The sequence below is a fragment of the Columba livia genome, chromosome 9 (genome assembly GCF_036013475.1).
Source record: "Columba livia isolate bColLiv1 breed racing homer chromosome 9, bColLiv1.pat.W.v2, whole genome shotgun sequence".
NCBI classification, from domain to species: Eukaryota; Metazoa; Chordata; class Aves; order Columbiformes; family Columbidae; genus Columba; species Columba livia.
Genome location: NC_088610.1, coordinates 26,921,150 through 26,946,776, shown reverse-complemented (window position 1 = coordinate 26,946,776; position 25,627 = coordinate 26,921,150). Strand labels below are relative to the sequence as shown.

The following is a 25,627-nucleotide window of genomic DNA, read 5'->3' as shown; positions in this document are numbered from 1 at the left end:
TTTATCTGAGCTCTGAGTCGGTCATGTAAATTGGGTGTCTCTGGTTTGGATCTGCTTTTTGATGGATAAATACATCCTTGCAAATGAAGGACAGATCCATGGCCTGAGTGCTGTGCTGAGTTTATCTGCTGGTTGGTGTTGATTGTTTTTGTTACGGGTTTTGGTTTTTTTGGGGGGTAAAGAAAATAGATGGGGTGTGGGAAACTGCAGCGAGTCTGTGGGATCCTTGACAGAAAATATGAGAGTAGAGATCAGCCTTGAGATATTAAGATTTACCCTTGAGAAGGATGGGAGTAAAGGAGTATCCGGAGAGAGGAGAGATGTACCCGTGAGAGAGAAGGGGATAGAAGAATAACGTGGATGATAGAAAAATTAACCAATGAGATGTCAGTGCTGAAACTTGTAACCAATGGTGAAAAGACACATGAACTGGTAGAACTGTATAAAAATGCACTTGTAGCAATAAATAGCGTCTATTACTTTCATCTTGAAAGAACTTGGTCCATGTCGTTTGTCCGTCTCAACCGCGACAGTGGGGAAAGCCGTGGAGGGCAAATGGCTAAAGAAGTGGCACTGGGATGTGAAATGTGTATCCTGAGGTGTTAATAGCTATTTCATGGATTTGCAGCATGTGAGTCAGTAAATGCATTTCTGGTATCTACACAGAGGAATTACACTGTTTATGACAGATAGTTCAGTGTCTGCCAGAGTTTCCATTATTAGTTCCTGTTTTCAGGGGTTTGCAATAGAGGATGAGTCTGTATTTGGGTAATTTTATTAAAGCAGTTTTCAACAAGCTATTTGGCTGTGCAAGCATGGAAAATACATTAAATAAAAAGAAAACTCTGAACCATGGGAACATGGTGTTCTGTTATGTCATGTGAAGCCATCTCATCTCTAATACATAATTTCTGTTTTGCTGCTTATTGTATGTAAAGTCAATGGTTTTTCAGCATCAGTAGCTTCAAAACCAAGTGTTTTAACTATCACAATATGAGTGTGAAAATCACAAGGTCTTAAATAATGGGTTTTGACATTCCTCTTTTTTTTAATACTTACATGCCTTAAACTCATGCTTTGCTTCCCTCCCCCCGCTTCCTTAACCACCATTAGAACTCAGTACGTCTGGGTTTTTTTATCAACAGATGCTGATTGGCAGGTGAACATACCGTGAAGTAGCATTAGCTGCTTATTACTGGTACTTCAGTTCAAAAATTGACTGCATCCAGATACTGAAAAGGAAGGGAAATGCTGTCACTGGACTGCGCAGAGTGAGCTGTAGTGCATTACTGCGACCTCTGGTATCCCAACAGCATCTCCTCATCACCAGTGTCCTGCTAAGACAGTTGATCCACACAGCTGCCCCTGCTCTTTCGCCATCAGCGGTGAGCAGGCACAGAGCATCCGCAGCCCCACTGCTGGACACAGTTTGGAGGCCTGGCCAGCAGCCTGGCCGTGGTGGGTGTAGGCGTTGGGCTGGTGGCTCTCCAGCTGCCTTCCCTACTGTTCCCTCCCCTGTGGAAAGGATCTTTGGGAATAGAAAGTGGCTGAATAGACCCAATGTTGCAGAAGGAGTTTTGTCTCCACGTGGTGGCTTGGCCGTGACTCTGAGCACCACATGGATCAGAAGACGTTCAAGTACAGCTCTCAGAATTTTGGTAGTGGTGTCACAGTATTTGCAGAGATTATTTAAGGTATTGGGTATAGAAGCAGGCTAACTAGAAAATTGATTTAATGAATGAGTAGTTTTTCCAAGATGATAACTGGGCAGTGATGTCCTCAGTGTTTGTGTCTGGGCTTGGGCACAATCCCAGGGTAAGACGGGTTGTGGGGAGAAGACAGGGCGACCCGGGAAAATCCTGGCAAGATCAGGGGAGAGGTTCTGGCCTTTTACATCTTCATCCATGTTTCCATGGGATATAATCTACGATGACGAATCCGAATTATTTCATAATCCTCATCAGAATAGCATCTGTGAACTTCTTATAAGGCCTCCTAAAGACTTTTTAAAATTCTCTCAATGAGCGTAAAATCTGGGAATTTGGCTTTGATTGGCTTAGTGGGTTTTTTTCTTTTTTCGAGATTAGGGGTTTATTGAATTAATTCTTCCTGCTTTCTAAACAAAAGAAACTTAAACTTTCTATTTTTAAAAAACAAAAATCTCAAGACTTCCTAGTTAAAAAAGAAGTCAACAAAGGCACTGATATGTCTGAATTTCACTGTCTTCCCCATCCCCCCATCTCCCACCCCAATATGTTAATTATATTTTGAATTAAGTTAGTTAACTGGTAGGAAATATACAGAATTATGTTGTGTATTTTACAGTCTTCTACGTTATTTAGTGTGTTTTTGTGACAGTTATTACAGCTGATGTGAATTTCCATTATTCTGTTGTCAGGCTATTCTTGACAAACACTTTTTGACCTATTTTTTTAAATATAGATGTAATATTTATATAGGCCTGTATATTCAACCATAAAGTTCAACTACATTCTGTAGCTATAGATGTAGATTGTGACAATCAAACGCAGCATTTTGATGTACTTTGTAATTTATTTCAGTTTTTCCCAGCAGCTTCAGGTAATTATTTTTTTAAGTTGCTATGTGTTTTCACCCTCGAATGGAAAATGAAATAAATATAATCAAAATAATTATTTTGAATCAGAAAACAAACAAGTGCGTGCTGTAGGTTTTTTTAAGTACACTGAAAGTGTGCAGGCTTCTTCCAGAAATTGTAAGAGGAAAGAAAAGGTGGTTTTGTAGTAGGATAAAATTCAGTAGATGTATTGTCATGCGGAATAGCTGGAACTCTGCAACAGTCTTGTTAATTGAATGCTTTCGCTTAGGCTACGTAGTTATGAAATTACCCATGTTACATTCAAGCAGTTGTCATCGGAGCTTCTAAATCAACACTTGGACTCAGGGAGATGGTTTCTTCAGGAGTATTTTAGTTTCAGGCCGTGCGCAGGTTCAGTGGAAGCTGCGTTGCCAGCTGTTGGGCGCAGTCAGGAGGGTGATGAGAGCAGCCTGGGTTCTGCGGGCTGCAGCTCGCCGGCTGCTCACTGCACCCACACACACACCTGGGAGCTTAAAGAACACTTTAAAAATTAGTACCAAGGCCTGACGTTTGTTCTGAAACTGTTTGTTTTATTTTCAGGGAATACTGTTTAATTTAACTTGATTTGGGGAGAACACTAGGGCCGCGCAGAAAACAGTCGTAAAACATTCTGTATATAAAGGTACTGGAGCTTTAACTTTGTAGAAGAAAGATGGAGGAGAGATTGTGTTCCAACACGTGAGGTTTCCTGAAGAGAGTTTCATGAACACAACATAAAACTACAAAAAGACTCCACTTATTGAACTCTGGGAAAAGTTTATTGCTTGTACAACTCCAGTCTGAATGTCACAGCTGTTACTAATTACAACTAGGAGTAATTACACCATCAAGATTAATGTATTTGTACATTTCAGTGCATACAGGATAATGGAAACATAGTGGATACATACAGGATGATGAAAGTTTAATGTAATGCACACATTCTTAGCTGCTTAACAACAATTTTATGCCTTTATGTGATACTTTACATGTCTGTACCATTGCACATACCTCTCATTCATAAGTCTTCAAAACACCCTAGGAAAAGAAACTGGCTTAACAGCCCATGCCTGCTGCCATCTTTGGGTGTTGTCAATTTGTGTTAGTAAGGATTCTTTTATCAGTAACTCCTTTTTCTCTTTTGCTTACTTAGGTATTTCTCCTTGGTCTAGTTTTGTGTTTTTCAAGGAAGTGTCCCAAAGCAGTAGATCCTAAGAAATATTAAATGTTACTAGATGATGCTGTGTTTCTACTTTTCACTTTTTTTTTTTTGAAAGAAATTGCTCTTAGGCTTCAGCTAGAAAGGATTTAATGTTTCGATGCTGTTTTTTCACAGTGTGGCTTTTTAGAAGTACTTTAGCTCATTTCATCAGTGATTCCATTCTGCTTCGAGACCCAGAGCCATGAAACTCTGGTCTGCAGCCTGCTAGTACCTGCATGGCCACGGCAAATGGTCTGCAAGGGCAAATTGGCCAGAAGGCCTTTTGGTTAAGAGTTTGTTGATGGAAGGCTGTAGTCATCTGGGAAGAACCAGAGCTGAAAGAGGAAAACATGAAGCAGCGCTTTTCCCGTGATATCAAAGCCAATGTCTTTTTATTTTATGTTTCCCGTGAGCTAAGAATGTTTGCGCAGTCAATTCCTCGGATCTGATTGTTTGATAACTTGTTAAGGAACAGTAAATGGATCACCTGCTTACAATTTTGGCTGGGTTTAATACGATTTCTTATATCTATCTCAGCTGTGGACCTAGCAAATCATTTTCTGAGACTTTTCCAGTCCTCTTGGCATGGAAGTAACAGAAAACTTTCATTTATGCCCAGATTTATCTGTTTCTCGACGGTGTTTCACCCATCTTCTTTTGCGAAAATGATCTTAATTATGCCCAGGAGACTCCCTTTCTATCTCATCAGTGCCAGACTCTGTCTTGCAGCTAAATCACCATGAGGCAACATTTTCGGTGGGAATTTATGTAGCTGAATTTTGCTACTTGCTGAACATTTAGTTTGGCTAATGGCACTTTAATTTCCACCTAAATTTTCTCTGGGAAAGGTAGCTTTAATTTCCGTCTCCTTTTAATTCCTGTCTCGTGTAGTTGGCCTTGCAAAGCCTGCTCATCCCTGGCAGGCGTGGGGTAGAGGCCACACTTGGAAAGCTCCACCAGCCCCGCCAACACAACTGGACATGCTGCTGCCCTCTGGCAGGTCCACATGCATCTTCTCAGCAGTTCTTATTGTTACAATTTTAACTCTATATTACTGACATGCTATCTAGATGAAATAAAATCTTTATAAGTTCCCAAAAAAGAGACAATGTCGCTTTGAAATGTATTGTGTTTTGTCTGTTTCTGGTGGCAGCTTAGCATGTATGTGAGATCTCCATTTTTCACGTCCTACCAATGTTAGGAGTGTGAAGTTGTCTTTCTTTCTGTTAACCGTTTTTGCTGTCTTTCCTGTTTGCTTTTTCCTCCTTCCCTTTTTTTCACTTTGTGCTGTGAACCTCTCACACCTTATACGAAAAGGATTCGGAGAACTTTTCCCTTCGTGAGGAAAACGGTATTCCCCAGCTGTGCTTTCCAGGCTTCTTAATAGTTCTGCTTTATTGTCTTCAGTTCCAGTGCCAGAGAATTTTGTCAGGCAATCCATAGTGATTGATTCTAGGGAAACAAAATACCATTTCCTCCTGTTTTCAGTCTTGAGTCACGTCGTAGCTCTCTCGCCAGAGGCACAAAGCAGCTACTCAGAGGGTTTTTTTCCAGAATTCCTGCACTTGTCTACAAACAGCTGTACAAAATTAACTGAAAGTAACTTTCAGTTCTAGTCTTCATGCGTAAAAAAAGATGGTTCAGACACCAATGCCCTGTCATCCTTCTGGGCTTGGTGTGGAACAAAAAAGCCACGTCCCAGTCAATTGAGTTTCATGTTGTTTTTCTTGATGCAAGGTGCTCCAATGCTATGTGAAATTATGTTTTGTAATTCTAACTGCTGATCACCACTAACAGAACTTGTAGTTGTGCATTTGATGCATCCTTTATGGTTTCCTTTGTCTTATTTTTCCTTACAAAAGAATCCTTATACTTCCACATACCAGAAAATCCCAGAGAACATAAATGTTTCTTCCATTTGCAAACTGCACAGAAAGCCAGTGTTTTGTCACTAGTAGGAGCTGATACAGAAATATTTGCAATGGTAATACGTTGCTCTTATTCATGCCAAGTATGTTCTGCTAGGTAACAAGATGAAAAATTACAGTGATGGCTGCAAGGGCTGGCATGTTATCTGTTGTGCAACTTCTGCCTTAGTAATCTTTGCTGTTGAATTCATTATGCATAATGGTGAGGTACCACTCTGGGAGTGTTAGAATGCAGAAAATGGCTCAGACAGTAGAAGGTAGTCTTTAAAGTAAAATTATTATTATTATTATTATTATTATTATTATTATTATTATTATTATTATTATTATTATTATTATTATTACAAAATGTGACATTCCAGGTTGTTTCATGTTTTCACACTGTGATGTAAACACCTGGTTATACCATTACTGACTAAATATGATCTTGGTTTAGCCGTTGGGTAGAGATATGGTAAGAGGCTATAGTAAAAGAAAAGAGAATTTGAAACCTGTTTTTTTGTCAGGTTGACACGATCATTACCTTAAGTATCTGTGTAGGGGTTTCTGCTTTACTTTTGCAGTGGAAAGTCTGTGCCAAGGAAGGGCTGATGCACATAGTTGCAAAGCACTATGTGGTATTTGCTGATCAAGAGAAGGGCTGTGATACTCTGTTATGGGAAATGATGTCAAACAGAGGTGGGATCCTTCTCCTTCCTCCAGGATGGGGGATTTTGGTGTATTGGGAAGTCACTCGGACAGCATGGACACACCGTTCTTCCTAGAAATGCTGCTCCTCTTGAGGTTCTCTGAAGAGGACATTGATTCAGTTCATTTCCCATCTGCTTTCTCCACTAGTTGTCTGAAGTCTGCGCTTCATACGGAACATTTTCCTCTGTGGGCCTGTGTGAAATAAGTTGGGTATTTAAAAACAGCATGTGAAAGGGGGAGATGAGTAAGGGTTGGAGAAGGCTGCTAGGACAAGGAAGTTGAATGGAGAGGAAAAGGGGCTGGAGAAGCATGGCTGAAGTAAGAAACATTCAGATCTGAGTGCCTTGCTGGGGAGAAGTGAGGTCATGTCAAAGAGTTATTTCATCATAAAGCACATCCACATTTTAAAATACGGTCATCCACAAGGCATGTGAGTCCTTGTAGGCCTGACAACGTAAATCCATGCTGAACTCTCTTCTGTCAAGGTTAGATTGCTGCCTGTCACAACCTGAAAACCAGCCAAGATGTGTTCACCCTTTCACTGCAAACAAATTCCAACAGTTAATCTGTTCTAAGAGAAACCACCACGTCTCCATTGTCTGGTCCTTCAAAATATGAACAACATGTATCAAATTATTCAGGTATGTCTGTATAAGACTATTAAATTTATATTACATGAGAAACATATCACACAACATAAGTGACACCCATTTTATTGAAAATGATTACTAATTCTTTTCAAATCACGGGTGAAGAAATGCACCTCAAGTGAACTAGTTTTTGCATTTCTTCCTGCTATCTCCTGATCTCCTGCCATTACAGCTGAGTCAACATAGGTGATATACTGAAATAGCAACTGAAATTCTTACTCCCTGTTCATTCTGTATGAATATCTTTATTTTTAATTAATTAGGTCACTAGGAATCACTTAGCAGGCAAAATCTAAAGTATATTGGATACTTTGTAATGATATCTATGTAGCTGTAGCGAGGGCTTACCTGATCAATATCATGTTTTCATGGGAGAAGTAATGTGGGTTAGTGTGGGCCAATTTTATCCTAAATAGTTGGAAATATATTGTGGACTTAGAATATTTGTGAAGTTCACTTGCCCTTAACAAAAAACTAATCTACAACGAAACAGTAATAGCAGCAGTTTTACTTCTGTGGGATGATCAGACATGCTACTTGCAGTTCACGTGTTCTGATGTATTTTGTAAAGAGTTGAAGCATTCGATATTTGCCTCCTTTTAAGCTAAGATCCCTGTTGATTCATTTTCAAATTCTTCATGAACGAAGGGGCAAAAATGTTCTTGATTAAAGTATTTTGATAACTGTGCTATCGTAATGAAATACAAAATTATACTATGTTACTTAAAATGAAATGTTGCCACATTTCCTTCATGGAATGCTGCAACATTTTGATGTTCTCAAGGAGTTTGGTCCTTTGGGTTTTGTACCTGACAATTTTTTTTTTGGCAAAACTGGCGTTTTATTCCCAAAGTGCTGTGGCTGTGCTGAGTCAGCATCCTTTCACAGAATATGGTTCCATCAAAGACTTTCTTCCTGGCTCTGCATCTTTGTCTGGGTGCAACTGACCTGGGCTGAACTTCTTGTAATTTGCTTTTCCTATTCGTTAACGATTTGAGATTTTGTAGAGGATTTGTATGGCAGTGGAACAGGAGATGAACAATAATGTCTGTCCTCATTAAATCTTCAGTATTTCTTTTTAATTGGATTTTTCTTTGAGTGGAAAGAACTAAGTCCTTATTCAACAGTTACCAAAATCAGAATTGTCCTTCTTAAGTAACAAAGGGTTACACAGTGGCATTATTTGGAGTTGACCACCGTAGCTAGCAAGCAAGTTTGGTGTATTGGGAAATATAGCTAGCAAGTTTGTTCGGGTGGGTTTTTCTTGTTTGTTTGTTTCTTAATTTTCCCTGAAGTGGCTTTTTTTTCCTCTTCCAAATCAATGGAAAGTTGCTCGACTAAATACTGTCCAAACAGCCTTGGCAGAGCCAGGGATCTTTTTTGATCAGTTTTCAGTGCAGCACACTCCCACACCCCTGGTTCCCATTGATAACCTATGGTTTTGTCACTACCTTCAAAGTTCCTTAAGTAAATGAGTATCAAAGACTTTTAGAATATTATATGAAGCCTCTGACACTTCTGCTTTTTTTCCCACTTGTGGAGACTTAGTGTATTTTGCCACCTTCTACAATGGTTTTTAATTGCTGTTTTTCTTTTCCCGTGTTTGTTCTCCTAACTTTTCCTGCCCTCCTTTTTTACCCTGTAGGAGAACGTGGTTTTATTTTTGAGCTTCTATTGATGAGCTTCTATTGATCTTACTTTTGTTATATAAGCATAAATAAATTAATACACATCACTTATGAGTGGAGTCATTTGTTTGCAGTGAAGTAATTGTTCAGATAATATTACAGAATTACTGAAATTGGTATTAAAATGTCATCTTGTGTCATCCCACACTTTTTAAAGTGAAATTGCAGATCCTGGGGAAGTTTGAATTCAGTTCTGCAATGACACATACCTATACATTTAACATATGGCACCAGCTTTGCTTTTTCTGGCTGTGATCCAAACTCTTGAGTCCCCATTCCTGTTTCTTTGCTGATTGAAACTTCCAGTCACTTTGGGTGGATTTAAAGAAAGGCTATTAGGAAATAAATGGCAAAATAATTGGTAATGTAATAAAAAGTATATGAAATGTCTAAATGCAGTAGTTAACTGGTTTTGCGTGCTCTCTGTTTCTAGATCTTCAACACCGTTCCAACGTGGGGGGGGAAAGCTGTGATATGGTGCAATTTTTAAAAAAAATTTTGAAAATGTGAGGCTACTTTGGTTTGTATTTGATTGTCCTTTGCCACTGATATCTTAAGAACAGAATGAAATGTTCCTGTGAATACTTTGTGTGCAATCATTAGGTGACGTCACCTTATAATTAGTGAACAAATCTAATTGTTTATCACATTTAGATCACTTCTAAGATTATGCGAATGAGTAGCCTTGTTTACATGTAACTTTCTACATGATCTTTATATATATCCCATGCTTTCTTCCAAATTCTGGGTCTTTCTTGAGTTGTTTTGCATTTGTCTTTCTGTTCCTTTGGCAACACGTTCAAACTGCCCAATGCACACGCTCACCTTTATCCCAATGTCAAATGGGGTTATTCTAAAAAGATCCACTGACAGAGTGAAAAGGAACAAACAAATCCATCAGCTTGCTAAAATGAGGGTTAAAAAGCCTGGAAATGTTAGCATTTAAATTAGAAAGTGCTGGTCTCCTGCCAACCCCCTACTTTCTTTGCTCAATTCTTGTGAACTGATAGGATATCAAATTAGGCAAGTTAACCTTGTGAAGCTATTAGGGGGAAGCTGTCTTGTCTCCTTCAGTTCCCTGCTGACTCAGGAGGAAGCAGCTGGCAGGCTGAGCTGGAAGGGCATATTTTGAGTGGACAGCATGCTCAGATTTTTCTTCCAGCTCTGCTGCAAAGTGGAGAAAAAGTTTTAAGTACTGATTTTAGAAGTAGTACTGAAGTAATTCTTCATGCTATCTGTATCCTACTGGTAAAAAAAATATCGGAAGTATCTTAAAACATTTCTAGATATGCAGAGGAAGGAGACTCACAGACTTGCAACCTGTTAAACTTGCGACTGTCACTACTGAAATCACCAGGTACACAAAGAACACGAGGCACACTTAAAAATCATTAGACGAGAAACTGTTATTTTTGGTTGCCCTCTATTTTGTGAACCATTGCAGCTTTTAAGGCTAGAGGCCCTGCTTTAACGGCTGGGATTGTCATGGGAATGCTTTGCTCTGCAGCACTCCCTTCAAGAAAGGTGCTTAATCCCGTGAGACCCCTGCAGTTACTGGGAGCTGGCAAGACTTTGGTTTCCACCCAGGTGGGGAGGAACACTGGGCTAAACTTTCTGATTGTGCAAACAGGTTGGTACCTGTTCAGAAAGAGAAGAAACTAATGGCTTCTCTGAACTCCTAGTTTTAAAGACTGTACCCCACAAGCTGAAGAATAATTTCCTTATCTGCACAATGCCGGGAGCTAACTCTTTCATGGTCAGGAAAGAAGCACCTGTGTCTACTGTACAACCAAAGCCAGGCATGGTGGGGAGGCAAGGTGGTCAAGGCACTGTGCTGGGTGTGTGTTGGCACATGGTGCTGACAGGAGATGTGCTCTACATCCACGGTGATGCAATGTGAAGCGGTCTCAGAAAAAATTCTTCCTACTCTAGAAATAAGCTGCCTCCTTCTTCCTCCAGCAGAAGGACTAGTGCAAGATGATGAGCTTGCTAGTTTTATTCCTCAAATCACTATACTTGTGTAATATCATGAAATGATGGGCCAAATTTCAATTCTTGGTTTTCTTTTTGTTCCTCAGTGAAATACACTACTTTATCTTACAGCTTTAGGGACCACTTCAGGGGTGGCAAAGTCAAACAAGAGTGTTTATTTTAGTTATAATTACTTCTGTCTGGTACCAATTAGGAAACCAGAGAGGCTAAACCAGTTTGTAAGTAGCAGTAAGGCTACATTTATTGAGTTTTGGATTGCCATACACTTTAAAATTAATTATTTAAAAGAAATTTACCAGAGAGGAGACTTTAAGGAGAAAGACAAACTAATGATGAGACTTAAACTCTTAATGGAATCCAGTTATGCTCCCAGGTGACCTTTAGGCTGTTTAGAAGAAATTATCTATCATCTTTTGTTTAATAGTAAAACTCTACAGTGTCTTAGTTTACAGCAGTATTTCAGTAGTATCTATAAAAATAATTAAGAGGAAAATGTATGAAGAATTGCATGATATAGTTGATCTTAGTTTGGTGTAAGAGACTAAATGAGATGGATGTCTCTATTCTAGGATTCCTTAGTTGAGCTGCAGCAAGTTGCTGCTCAGGATGCTCAAAGGGCAAAGCTGTCGTTTCTGGGTGCTGTGTCATAGCTCGTTTTGTTCTGTTCTCTTTCTTTGGCCACCTAATTACGGCTTGCCTGCAGAAGGGAACCGGGTGATCCCTGATGGGTGCCGTGCCTTTGGCAGATGGGCATTGCTGTCATACACTTGGCCTTCCCTTTGCATGTATCTTCCATCTCTGTATTTTCAGAGGAAGATTCTTAAATTACGTGAAAGTTTCAATGATTTGTTACATAGCAAACCATTTTAAAGACACACTTAAAATTTTTACCATGTGGTCAACACCTAGCTGTTTTTTTGGTGAGGTTAGCCACTGTGCTGCGTACTGGGATTGTTCTTAGACCCTCTCATTTACCAGGCACAGCATTCCAGTCACCCTTGTTTCTCAGTGGTGGGTGCCATAACCTGGTTATTGGAAAGAGGATGGAGCGTTCCCATCTGTGTGAACAAACTCCTCATGCCTATTTATGCTGGATGGCGTGAATGTCTCTGAGTGATGTCGAGACCAGCATCTGCCCCTTTACATTGTGTGTAACTCCCATGCTACCCATGAACTTGTCCTGTAGACTCTCACAGAGTTAATGCTGTCAGGGGCATGTGCTCTCTTAGGCTGCTGTGGATAATTGTAATGCCGGTCCAGTGCTATCCTGCATGCTATTAAAACATGCACTTATCTGCCTCCAATCTTTTCATGTAAAAAGCATGTTGTTTACAGCCAACATTACTGTAAACATCCACAGAGTATTAAACAGAAAAAGATGAATCTGCTATGGAAATGTATTGAACCTAAATGTTAGACGAGGTAAAAATTGCTGATGTGGCTGTAGGAGAATGTAAGTAGAGGAAAAACGGGGATTACTGCACAATTGGTTTATGATACTTAGATCATACATACACATATTTTAGACCTGTTAAGTTACTTATGAAAAATAACCCAGATGTATGTTCATGGTGTTAATGTGATTTGATCAAAGGAGATACTAGGCTGTTAATTAGCACTGCTTCCCCAGTCAACAGACCAAGTTAAAGTGACTTGCTGAACAAGGATATACTTAAGCACATCCATAAATGGCTTAAAGAACTAGATGAGCAAGTATAAATATAAAAAGGTGTAATCGTCTTTGAAATAAACATCAAAAATCTCCCAGATTGGAATGAAATAAAGTAGAACTTCGATTTGAGTGCTTTTGACTACACACTTCTATGAATAATCGAAACGTGAAGATCAACTTGCAAACCTTGTTGGAGTGCAGAATGTTTCTGAGGTAGGTGAGTGGAGAAAGGGAAGGGAGCAGGCAGTGAGGGCACCCACAGGCCATCCCAAATGAAGTTCTACACAGCAGGTTTCTCCCTGGGGGCTGCCAAAATTCCCTTTTTTCCTCTTCAACCCACAGCTGTTGCAGCAAAGCTGAACCTTTCACAACAAAAACTCTCTCTGAACCGAAGCAATATAGGCAGCTTGTTTTCAGGATGGAAATGCTGTGCAACAGGAGAGGAGGAAAGGATGAAACGAACCTTGACTTTAGTGATCGATGTTAGAATTCAATTTAAAGGAAAGTAAACATCTTCAACTTTAAGTGTTATTATGAATTTAGGACAAGCTTATTTTAGGAATGGTTTTATTTTTATCTTGAATTCAGTGGTGAGAAGTTTACGGTCCTTATTTGTAGTGATTTCCTTGTTTCCCTTTGCACCCTTTGTTACTGTTAAGTTTTGTAAGCCCATAATCTGTTCTGCCTTTACATCTGTCTAAACACAAATGGTGTTTCTGATGTTTTTAGCACCCTGAAAGAATTTATAAACTCTGACCCCGTAGTTGATACTAATGGTACTGACTGCCCAGGGTTTGGTTTGGGCTGGCTGTCCTTGGACTGCCTGGTTACAGTAGCGCTGATGTAGGGGGCTGAGACATCACTTTCAGTTGCAGGATTTAAGAAATAATTGGTTTAAAGACGAATTTTCTTTGAAGTTAGCAATAAAACAGGCTGGTGAGCTCAGTTATTCTATGCTTATGCCTATAAATAGTATACATTTTCTTTTTAAACTTTGATAAAGGGTTGAACCAGTTGAAATGCCTGCTTTCTCATGTTCCAGGCACTAGCAATGAAATGGCTTTAATATTTAAGTAACTGTTTTTATTAGACTCTGTTAGGCTTTAATAGGTGTTCCTGGAGTGCTGTTGACTCGCTCTTTATTGGTTAGCTGAGAGAAAAAGCTTTTACTCTTTTCCAGCAGGACCTTGAGGGTGTCATTCAACACCCTGAGGCAAGATGCTGAGCTGAACTCAGCAACAGGAGGCAATGATAAATCTGGATTTGAGGGAAATATGATATAGCAGGTTAGATCTCAGCTGCACTCTCCATTTGTTAATCTCCAGTTGTTACACATCCAAAACACAATCATCAGATGCTATTTCCCACTGGTTGCCTTCTAAATATGTTTATTTACACACGGTCATTTCTGCTGGTGCTTTGAGCTGGACTAGCTTTGGTGTGAAAGATGATTCTGGTAAGTCATCTTCCTGCGCTACATCCAAGACAACTTTGTCACTTTCAAGTAAAGAGTTTAAAGAAACAATGAACAAAAGAAAAATTTGTAACATAAGACATTAGGACTTGAAGTGAAATTTCAGTGTCCTGTGAGCCTTATCGGTGCTAAGCGTTGTCTTACCAGGAGTGGATGAGAAGGGTTTCCGTGTTAGACTGAACAAGCGAAACAGAAGTGTCACTTCCACTAGTGTAGTGTTGAGTCCTTCGCAGTTATTAGCGGTGTCCTTTTGTATTTGTTGGTACTCTTTGGAAAGAAAAAGAAACTTCTGGTTTGTTTAAAACCAACAACAAAAAAGCAGCCGTAATTTTTGCTAGTTGGGGTGTTGTACTTTTGTGTTTGAGCTGACCATTTGAATTCAGGAAAGAACTGCATATTTAGACTTTTTCCTAAGCTGTAGGATCCCTATTTGCTAGATAAATGCTGCATTCCAGAAAGGAATGTTGAAGCATTGTATATTTTGTTTTATAGAAAGCTTTATCCATATGAATCTGGGTTATAATAAAACAACTGAAATATTTGCTGTCAAATTAGTATTCTAGGCTATAAACCAGTTAAGAACTGAAATCTGTATGTGTGTTTTTCTGAGTTTACACTTATTTTTTCCTATTGCTTTCAGCAACTACTGTTGTCAGCTGGGTGCTCATGATATTTTTCCTTTTGCACAGAAGTGCTGATGGGTTGTGAACACTGCTTTAGGGTTAATTTTCTGAAGTGATGTTTTGAAGTGTAGTTATTTTTGTAAGTCGCTAGTCAGAGTAAAGCAGACAAACTAACAAAATGTGAAATATTAGGGCTGCTGGGGATGGATTGAAGGCTAAATATAATTAAATTGAAACAACAGAATGAATGATGGCAAGCTCAAAATAGAACTCGCATAATTTACAGTCCAATTTGATGCACTTAGTCTGTCTTACTCCAGCAGATCTAGGACATTTTGCAATGGACTTTCAGTGGATAGTATTTTAAACTGGAAAGAGATGTTTAGTAACAGAATTACTTATTTAATATAAAGGATACAGTTTGATATAGAGGCTAAATAATGTGAAGCTCTATTTGCTAAACATAAAAAAAGAATATAAATATATATATATATATATATATATATATATATATATATATATATATATATATATATATAGGTGGGAATAGATCGTCCCTTTCAGTAAAAATGTCCTAAGGACAAGGTCAGGGAAGCAGAATCCTGATTTCCGATTGCAGTTTTCCCCAAAACATTTTCTAATCCCCACATTGTAAATCCTAGTGGCATGGTGGGTCATGTTCTTCTAAAGTAAAGCATCTGTGTGTGACTCCTCCAGGCCTTTGTCAGATTCTGGCCGCTCTGCTCCATTCTGAGCTGTTTTCGCCGCAGTGGCTGCCTGCCTATACTTAAGGGATATCTTTGTAGAGAAAACAGTAGAGAACATAGTGCCTGGCTCTGGTTGCTCTCTCTCAATCAAACATGTGAGAAGAGATGGAGAATGCTTGTCATTTTGCTCATTCACACATGAGGACAGCTCTTTTCATTCTATCCCTCTTCTGTCCTCCTCACAGAGGTGCCTTCTCATGTCCTGGATGTGGCTTTTTACTGCTAGACAGCCACCAAGATTGAGCCTCATGTGAGCTGCACACCCTCCATGACCAAACTGCAGTTTTCAGTAGTGCCTGAGCTGCTACACCTGAAAATACTTGAATATCTTTTCTCTCAGAAGCCACCTCACCTTCATTCCACCAGTGTAGATGTATTAGAATGCATCATGTGCTGTGTAAGCACAACTACTAATGCATATGGGATATTTTATAATGGCTTCTTTTTTTCAGTTTCCTTCCAGGTACCTGCTGACTCTATTCTGATGTGGAGATCAGACAATTTTTCAAGCCAAAAAGCAGTTTCTTCTGCCCTGAGTGCAAGGTAGGATACCAATGGTGCTTGTAAACCGTACTGCAGCTGCATATCCTGGTGTTGAAAGGATGACATACTTAGCATTTGTTTCACTGTGCCGGCTCCAGCTTTCTGGAAGCCCGTTTCTCCCTTGTTTCTTCCCCCTCTTGTGTGATCCTTTCCTAGCGGTGCCAGCAGCACAGAGGGCTGCTCATCCTCAGAAATGAAGTTAATTGATATTTCCATCAATGGACTGACTTTTGCTAAGCCATGTGAAGAGTTTAAAATCACCTCTGATTATCCAAAGTACATTTACCTATGACTATTAAAGGTGATCATGATAAATTATCTGCAAATATTAGATCTTTTGCCACCTAAAGCCACTGTTGCAAATAGTGAGAAATATGATTGTTTATATATATATAAAACAGGTAATATATAATAATTGTATTTTGTGGATGTTTGTATATATATATTTGCATGTGTACATTTGTAATTTTGCTTCCTTATTGTAGAATTGCTAGAAAAATAGTTGATTAGCTGTTTTTTTTAAGAGGAAGATGGATGAAGAAAACTCTAGAAAGTTGGAAAATTTGTTTGGCTTTCAGCTGGAATAAACATGTCAAGTTAAACAACCTAATCTAGGCAATTTAGTTCAGCTCTGACATTTTTGCCTTAGGCAGTGATTGGAAAATTGTGGTTTATGTCACAACCAAGCAGCTAAGCTGCTTAATTTTGATCTCAGCCTTGCAAGTGGGAGCAGCCTTGCATCTGTATGGGTCCAGGGGGGCTGGAGAGGCTGCCACCCTGAAGTGATGGGGAACTGTGGAAGGGCCTTGATGCCAGCTGGCCATCGGTGCACGGGCTGCTGGTGCTGGATGCTAGGGAGCTGTGAAATACCCAGATTCCGCCTGTCTGGTGTGGCTGGGGCCCCAGTGAGCTCTGAGTGGGCACCAGAGGCTGTAAGAGATCCTGGTGAGACAATGATCCCATGTAGAGCCCCAGGGTGCAGCTTTAGCAACTCACCCGTTCCTTCTGCCTGCCCCCTGCCTCCAGGACAAATGCAGTCACCGGCATCACACCGGCTGTGTCTCTCGTTTAGTTGCTGTAGGACCTTCTGTCCCCCACAAGGTCCAGGCAAATGAGGCAGATGAGGTAGGTGGTGTCGACCTCTGAAGCTGCCTCTACGCCCAGCAGAAGGACCTGGGGGGAAGAGGAGAGGGATGAGTGAGATGAGAAGTGCTGGGTCCTTCTCCAGTGGTGGCGAGGAGGGGATAGTGCAGAGATTAACCACCAACTTTATTGTGCTGGTCGGGGGGGCTCAGGGCCAGCACTTGGGGATGGTGCATGGATGGTCCTGCATCGTCGTCCAGTCTGGCTGTAAGGGTTTGGCGCCTGATGTCGCAGGTGGTAGCGGGCTCGCATGGGCCCAGGGGGGCTGGAGCAGCTGTTGCTGTCAAGTGGTGGAGAGCTGCCGGAGGCTGGTGATGGCAGCTGGCTGTGGCTGCTGGTCTCTGGTGCCTGTGAGCCGTGGGAAGGCCCTGGCACACCCGGGCTGCGGGTGCTGCTCTTAGCTTTTCGTGCTGGAATGCGGCTGCTCTTGCGGTGTCTTCTGGGATGGCTGTATGGATTGCCGGCCCGACGTGGTCGGCGGGAGCAGTCTCGCGCCCGCATGGGCCCAGGGAGGCTTGAGTGGCTGCTGGCGTGATGTGATGGAGAGCTGCAGGGGGACCCCGGTTCTGCCTGCCTGGGAGTGGTGGGGCCAGCGAGCTCCGGGCTGGCACTGGAGGCTGTAAGGGGAAGCAGGAAGGTCAAGGGCACTGCCCCCAGGCCTGGGGCAGGAGAGGCCAGGGCAGTGCCCCCAGCCCTCCTGGAGCACAGAGGCTCTTCCAAGCCCACCCACAGCACCTGCTGCCAGGCCTTGCCTGGCCCCAGGCCAGGGGCCCTGGATGCTTTGCCTCTCACCAGTGCCCAGGCCAGCACAGATGTCACACTCCCAGCTGGACGTGCTGTTCCACAAATAGGAGCAGCCTCTGTGGATACCTTCAGAAGCACAAGAGCAGCACAGGAGAAGTTGCCAAGGCCTGGGGAAGCAAACAGGTTCATGACCTTGAGGACAAAGTAACCACAGCATCTGGAAGAGCTCTTGTTCTCAGTCCTTCTGCTTCGAGCACTTGGCAAGACAGAGATGCTGTGCAGAGCTCCAGGGTGCAACTTTGGTGACCTACCCCTCTTCATCTCCCTGCCCCCTGCCTCCAGGACAAAGGCATTCAGTCGCATCACACCGGCTGTGCCTCTCGCTTAGTGCTCCATATTCCAGGCTGTCCCACGATGGCAATCTGATGGAGAAAGGGAAATGGATGAGTCCCTGCTGCCCCAGCAATAAGGTAGATGCAGCTCATCCCTGCTCTTGCCCCCTGCCTTGTTTCCACCTCCTCCAGGAAGCTGAAGCCCAGACTTGTGGGACAGTGGAGGGCCAGGACTGCAGGGACAGTCCCTGGTGTGGCACAGCACTTGCACCCTCCTGTCTTGGGAGCTGGGCAGGAGGACACCAACCTGAAGGGGATTCGGATCCCCATGGTGAGCATTTCTGAGAGAAATGCATCCCTGTCTCTGCAAAGTGGGCACTGGAAACGAGAGATGCCATCACGCACAGCCTGTCCCTGCAGGAGAAGCACAAGGAGTGGGAGTGAGACCCTGCTGCTGCTGAGCGCCTGCTGTGTCCTGAGGCAAGGGAATGGCTCCTACCTGGATACAGCCCCTGTGAAACCAGGCGTGTTTGCATGCTGGACACACCATGACGCTGTAGGACCTTCTGTCCCCCACAAGGTCCAGACAAATGAGGCAGGTGGTATCATCCTCTGGAGCTGCCTCCACGGTCTGCTTGGTGCTGTGTTCCCAGCAGAAGGACCTGGGGGGAAGAGGAGAGGGATGGGTGACATGAGAAGTGCTAGGTTTTTCCCCGGTGGTGGCAAGGAGAGGGGAGTAGGTACCTGTACTGAAAAAGGAACTGAGTGACACATTCACCCTGCGTGGCACAGGGCAGATGAAAACTGCGGTCACAGCCTGTTTCCCAGCAGGTGATGGTGGCCCCGCTGTCCCCACAGATGAAGCAGTGCTGGAAAGAGCACAGCAGCCCCCATCAGCAGCAGCCCCAGGGCCTCCAGAGCATCCCCACAGTGCTGGGCAGGGCGCTGGATGTGGCTGCTGCTGGGTCACACCCTGCACATCTGCTGGTGGATGAGGCTCCTGTGTTAGACCCTCTGTGGAGCTGCTGGAAGCAAGACTTCAGTCCCAGAGCTGGTTGGAAGGGCTGGGATTTCTTTCTCGAGGTCTGGGCTAAGCTCCCACAAACCTCTCCTGGAATAAATCTCCCTGTTCTTGTCAGGTCCTCACCTGTTGTGCTGCCCGGTTGATTGTATGTCGAATATCCTCAGGGAGAAATCCCCTGAGTCCGACTTCCTCTACACCTTGCTGAGAAAGCTTGTTGGCAAAAAACTGTGAAAGAGAAAAACAAGGAGCCGATGAGGAGCATGTGTCAGGGACTGCCTGGCAGAAAGCTGGAGGGAGCCCTGGGGGAACTCACCAGGCAGAACTCATGGGCACAGAGCCCGCCTGCCTCCAGTTTGTGCCCACAGACGTCTGGGTCGGCCGCAGCCCGGTGACACAGCATGCAGGCTGGAGGGGAGAGAGCAAATGCCATGGGAGTGAGCGCCGCTGCAGGGCCAGGGAAGCGTCCCTGAGGGGTTACCCCCAGGGCCCTGCTCCGTCCCTGCCTGGCTGGCTGGTGGGCAGGGCTGGAGGCCATGGGGACGAAGCGGTCCCCATGCAGGCACAGGGGTCCCAGCCCGGGCCCCACTTGCTAAGGTGGCTGAAGAGCTCCTGCCTGCCCCTGCCACCGCCCCCAGCGCCACGCTGACTGCCCTGACAGCTGCTCTGCCAGGATGTGGGAAGGGAGGCTTTGCTCTCACCCTTCTCCATTGCATCAGGGGCTTTCTCCTTCCTTGTGGACGTTGTACACGTCGACAGCAAGCGTTTGGAGTCCCTGTCTCCTCTGAATCCTCCTCTACTGACTCTGAGGGAGAGGCGAGGTGCAGGTGAGCTCACAGCACAGGCCCAGACCCGGAGGTGTGGGGTCCTGTCCCCTCTCGGCACCCCCACACAAGCCCTGTCCCTCCCCTGCCCTCTCCTCACCCAGCAGCTCGCGCTGACACGGCTGTGCCCAGTGTTCCGTCCGGTGGGCTTGGCAACACGTTGCAGTTGTCACCATGGCAACAGCACCACTGGCCGGCGTGGGCCCCAGGTGTGGGCTGGGACACCCCTGCCACCCCTCTGTGGTGGCCGCCACCTCACAGCGTGGGTGTGAAGGGCCAGCGTGGGGCCTGAGCCACTGGCACCCGCATAACCAGGGCGGCTGCTCCTGCAGCAAGTGCAGGGCTAAACGCCAGGGCCCTGGGGCAGCCACTGGGATCTGTGCCTGAGACACTTCTGTGGAACGAGCAGTTAAAACGGTACGTATCTTAAAAATACATCTAGCACGCACTTTTTTCTCTGCTGCTGTCCGTTCTGGGGAGCTTTTCTGTTTTTTCCTGCCCTGAAGACCAGTTGTCTTCATCCTTTCTTGCTTGCTTTGATCAGATGTGGAAGCACCTGTCTCAGAATTGATTGCTACTTGACCAATCATTACAACTTAAAGCTCCTTTTTTGTTGTGTGAATATGTTAAAGTATATATGCTGTGACATGCTTGAGAAACTACACTTATGCATTGAAGCTATTGCTTTTTTTTTTCTGTCTTTTGCTGTGAATGTCTGTAAAGGCTTGTTTGAGGCAAAAGAATGCAGAAGTTTAACATAAGGGAGATTTGACAATTGTTTGTAGAACACACTGCAACATTTATTGATATAGGACCTACTGAGGCATGTGTTTATGTGCGTCTTAAAGAATGCCCTTTAGTCTCATTTAGGGTTAAACATGCTGAATGAGGGATGGATTTAAGTCCGTACAGACCACTTATCTTGCCATACAATGACTGTATCATACATATAACCATTAAACGCTTTGGGGTTTCTGTTAGTGTGAATTGGTGGAAGGAGATAGCAGAAGTACAGCCAAGAGTTGAATGGCATCCTGCAGGGCAGAACTGCTGCTGTCTTCGAGCAGCGTGTTTCTCCCTTTGCATTCTCATTTCTTCTGTCCTTCCCCAGGTCTCTGGCACAGATCTGCTGAGCTGCTGCTTCTGGCATGAGGAGGTCTACAAGGAGACAGGCAGCAGTGTCATGCTGCGGATACATGTGGTGTGGACGCCAACACGTGGGAGTGTGAAATGGGAACCAAAAGAGTGAGTCTCAATGTGTGAAAGCTAACAAATTGCATGTATTATTGGGGCTTTGAGCAGACACCAAAATCTTAAAAGAGGAAGAGGAAAGGAGAACTGTTCCTGGTAAAATGTCATATTGCTTTCATAGCTGCACATAATCCCTCAGCATTATAAATGCAGACGGAGACAGTATTTCAAATTTTTATACTTCAGACGTATTTTACTTTCTACACAGGCCAGCTGATAGCAAACCAGTACCCTGTTTGCCTCCATTAGTGAACTGTGCAACCAGAAAGGAAAGAATTACCAAACTCTAAAAGAAAGATATAATTACCTGATAGGTTGATTACAGAACAGGAAAGGAAGCAAAGTGCAAATGAAGAAAGAGTACCTCTTTACTAGGAAGGATGTGGTCTTATTACTGTAAAAAGGTTTCTTTCTAACTCTCAAAGCTTAGCACTTCTTGGCTTGCTTGGAAAAGAATCCTGCTCTATTCATACAGACTTTTTTCCCCTCTTAACTACAGCTCTGTTCAATCCTTTGTCTCTTGGTCTGATGACTTTCTCTTTCCCAAATTATTTGGCTTTTCAGTGTAATTGCTGTATTATTTCTTTCTGAAGTCTGGCTTGTGATTTAAGTTGCACAAAGAAAGTTCAGGGAGATTTCACTAAGCTTTAAATTTTAACTGGCAAGAGAAAGATTCTTCCCTCATGATGTAATCAAGTGATACAGAGTTTTAAATAAATTGATTCTTACCTTCTTTTTAAAATTTCATTAGAAAAACCCCCAAACCCACCTATTCCCCATTTTGCCCTAGAACCTTTTGGAAAAGTGTGATAATATTAAAACTGACTAAATGTAATCTGCAGTTTTCTCAGCTGTCACTCTTGGGTACAGGGATATGGAGTCTTTAGTTAATGAAAACATACCTCTCTCTATATATATATTTTTTACATATATACTCTTTTTAAAAAATGAAATTCATGTTGTAAACAGATTTTTCCTTACCTAGCTTATTGTTACTGCTTTTATTTACCAAAGCAGAAACTTAAAACAAATTGCAGTTTACTTATCAGAAACATTTGTTTAATGGACTTCAGGTGGCTGATGTTATTTTAGGCATTGCATGGCTCTGATCATTATTTAAGATCAAGTTCCTACTAGATCTTTGTTTAGTTGTCCTGATTCTGCGGCTGCTGGGAGAGTTAAGCTAAGGAGAGCTGATAAATCCCGTTTTAAACTTTCCTATAGGGAGAACCAGTGCATAGAAAAGTGGGGGAGGTGTTTGTGACGAAATAGAGCACAGCTCCTGAGTTTGGTTGTTTTTAGTGCATGCTTGACAACTTACTAGTCCACTAAAAACAAACAAAAAACCCTTCAAAGAACAAATTCTCAAGCAGCTAACGCAAAACCAAGGATTCAGACAAAAAGCGGCCAATTGAAAACAAATCCACTTTTCTTAGCGCTTGTTTGACCCTGGGCAGCCGCAGTGGTAATGCGAAGGCTCCGTGAGGCTTGGCCTCTGCCTTGCACGAATGTTATGCTGCACAGGGAGTAACAGTGGAGGAAACCTGCCCTTCTTTCCATCTTAAAATACATTAGAGGTACTTATTTAGATAGGTATCATCTTAAAGTTCATCCCCCCTCCCAAAGAATCTAGTCTCGTGTTGCTCCATTAATACCCCCACAGTGTTGGGATTCCCAGGTAGAGCCCCTTGTGTGAGCTATGTGTGCTTTGAGTTATTTATTCTTCCGTGAAGTAAGCCTTTGATTTATATTGATTTAAGAAAATCCTGCCCCTCTTCTCGTGCACGTGCGTTAAGGATATTCTGAATTCTCTGTAATGGCTGAGCAGGCTCAGACCCACATGGCTCAGGGTCGGTCGTGTTGTTCAAATCCAGTATAGAAAATAATCTTTAGCCAGGAAAAAGAAATCTGAAGCCTGTACATTCGGTTGCACGGCAGTTTTTTGATTTAGAGGTGGGTTTTATTGTTTGGTTGGGGTTTTTTCATTATCTCACAGAGACTGACTGGCACAACTGTTGTGACATGAATTGTTTTGGCTCATTCCCATGCTGAGCCTTTATTCTGGACTCACAGCAGAGTAATTATTCCCAAGTGAAAATTTACTTCTGTTTTCCCAGAAGAAAGTACCTTTTCCCGGAACAAGGCGCTCACGTGGACAACTGTCACTCCTGATTTCAGAACCGTGTTGGAACAGACAATCTCCAGCATATATAGGTCCTTTGTATAGGCTGGTTCTATAGCAGCCCGAGTCCATGCAGCTGCAGGAGACTGATAATGCTGTACATGAAGAGCTCCAACCTGTGGGGTGAAGGACCAGCTTTGAAGAAAGCGGGTGTTCAAAGGTCTTGGAGCTCTATTGAAAACAGTAACCATAACAAACTAGAAATGAATTTAAAATAAGGCAAGATCAATAGTATGGAAAGGGAATGTATGCATCAAATGAGACAGAGTTCAGATTCCCGTATTTCTAAAAATACACAAGCTGTTACTCATACATAGCCATATTTGACATCTTTGAGCTTAGATGGGATTGATTCTTAGGTTGCAAAGATGTGTAGGTCTTACTGGTATAGAATTGTATTAATAGAAATACGGAAAGCAGCTGTATCTCAATTGTCTTCCTGTGTCTGGGGAGAATAGATCCAGTTTTTCAAACTAAAGTTGTTACCTGTATTTGCCTGAGCATGTCAGATGCTGTGCCTTGTGCTTAGTTGTAGTTTTCAGGGGTGAGCATTGCACTCTGACTTCTTCTTATTTCTCAGTTGTGAGTGTTCCTCTTGATTTTTTTTTCTTCCACGACCCTTCTTTTTTGGCTTTCTTATGGTAAAAGGTTTTTTTAAAAGCCTTTAGCTTGAAAGAACATACTTCATAGAGAGGACGGAATCTTAAGGCCAGGTGAAAATGTCTACAAAAGTCACACGACTACTGCATCACCTCTGTGTTTCTTTAAACATGGTTACTAGTTGGCCTTCAGTGAAGATCAGCCAGTCTGCATTTGCAAGGCACCTGTGGGGTCTTAATGTGTGGCTTCCACTCCTAAATACTGCCAGGTCTGGGCTGCTTAGACCACGCTTTTGTGCCTAGTGGGGTGGGGATGGATGTACAGTGTTTGTGCTTTGACTGCTTGTGGGAGAACGTTCTTTGTGCCCACGTTTGACTTGTCAGTCGCGATCAGACATCTTGTGGGATCTGAGCCACACTTCCATATTCCTGTCACTACTGTGAATAGAAGTGTGAAGAAAAAAAAACCTCGGGATGTTTGATTTAAGGCTGACTTGATGAAAACCGATTAAAACACAACTGATGTTAGGCTTTTGTTGTGAACTTCTGTGAAGTGCCCACGATGTTTTTTGGGAAACAGAATACAACATTGAGTGTGCTGGGGGCGGTGGTAGAACCACCACAAAAAGGAAATAAGCTATTAATCCTAGAAAACAGTGAGCAAAGGACACAAAATACACACTTTTTTTCCATGCCTCTTCTTCAAAGTGATTCTTCTTTATGCCATCTGATGTCATTTTGGCGCTGGCTGAGGTGATGTTTCTAGCAAACCACCTCACTCTGTGTTTTGTTTTCCTCTTTTTCATCTCTGATTGACAGTCCCACCAAGAAATAACAATGAAAAATTCATGAGGTCAATCCCCAAGTGATTCAGAAAGGACTTTCATGGGATTATACAGAGGCAGTTAAATTTCCTGGGCCACCAGTGTGTTTTGAGGAAAGGGATAAAAGTGTATTATTCTCTGGATAATCCTGGCTGAAATATAAAGGACCACTTTGGGTGAATAATTAGAGAAAATGTCCCCAATCTTTAACTGGTATAGCATAAAGCCTGGTATTAACAGAGAGGAGAAAAATGGTTTTGCACTGGCTCCAGATGAGTGAAGGCTGTGTCATCTTTTGCATCAGATTGTAGCTTATATTATTGATTCTCTTTAGTGAGAATGGTGACCCAGTAACTAGGACTGTATGAGTCAGAAGACTACAGAACTATTAAGCTGCATTTTTATTTTATGGCATTACTGTTATTTCTCGTATTTTCCTGTTTTCTTCCTCTATAGGGAAGGGATTTTTGTTTGTTTTATCTGGTTTTTAACTGCTGACAAGGAAATATCAAAATTATATGTATGACTCACATTAGTTTGCATTTGTGATCTGAATTCCTAGGACATAAAAAGCTCCTAGTTCCTATCTATTGGAAAGCAAGCAGAAGTGCAACTACAGATAAACTTCCTTCATACAACCGACTGGTGTGTGCTGGTCATCAGCCACAGGGCTTGAACCAAGAGAAGGTGACACACCTCAGGAACCAAATACTTCTTTGTGATGATCTGCTGATACTTTTACGAGGACTTTGTAAGGAGGGTGGAAGCAAAGGAAATTCAGCTCATGTGATGACATATGCCCAGAGAAAAGCGAGCTCATGAGCTCTGGAAATAACCACACAATATATCTCACGATGCGTGGGAAAACAGGTCTGTTTTCAGC

The 25,627-nt window shown here is 42.6% G+C and overlaps 2 protein-coding genes across 2 annotated transcripts in view; one reads left to right on the top strand and one right to left on the bottom strand.

The window, feature by feature from the left end:
* SPSB4 (splA/ryanodine receptor domain and SOCS box containing 4) overlaps nucleotides 1-25,627 on the top strand; it is a 172,188-nt gene that overhangs the window by 19,406 nt on the left and 127,155 nt on the right. Inside the window, exons 2-3 of the mRNA XM_065074413.1 lie at nucleotides 15,734-15,824; nucleotides 21,000-21,133. The gene's annotated coding sequence lies outside the window, so the exon portion shown is untranslated. The remainder of the gene's footprint in view (nucleotides 1-15,733; nucleotides 15,825-20,999; nucleotides 21,134-25,627) is intronic.
* Nucleotides 17,635-19,594, bottom strand: LOC102097431 (PHD finger protein 7; the record flags this gene model as incomplete). Its single annotated transcript, XM_065073235.1, is given in 7 exon segments — nucleotides 17,635-17,878; nucleotides 18,023-18,133; nucleotides 18,351-18,491; nucleotides 18,493-18,705; nucleotides 18,788-18,912; nucleotides 19,191-19,264; nucleotides 19,344-19,594. Coding segments are annotated over 7 exon segments (1,062 nt in total), but the record flags the coding sequence as incomplete, so codon positions are not given.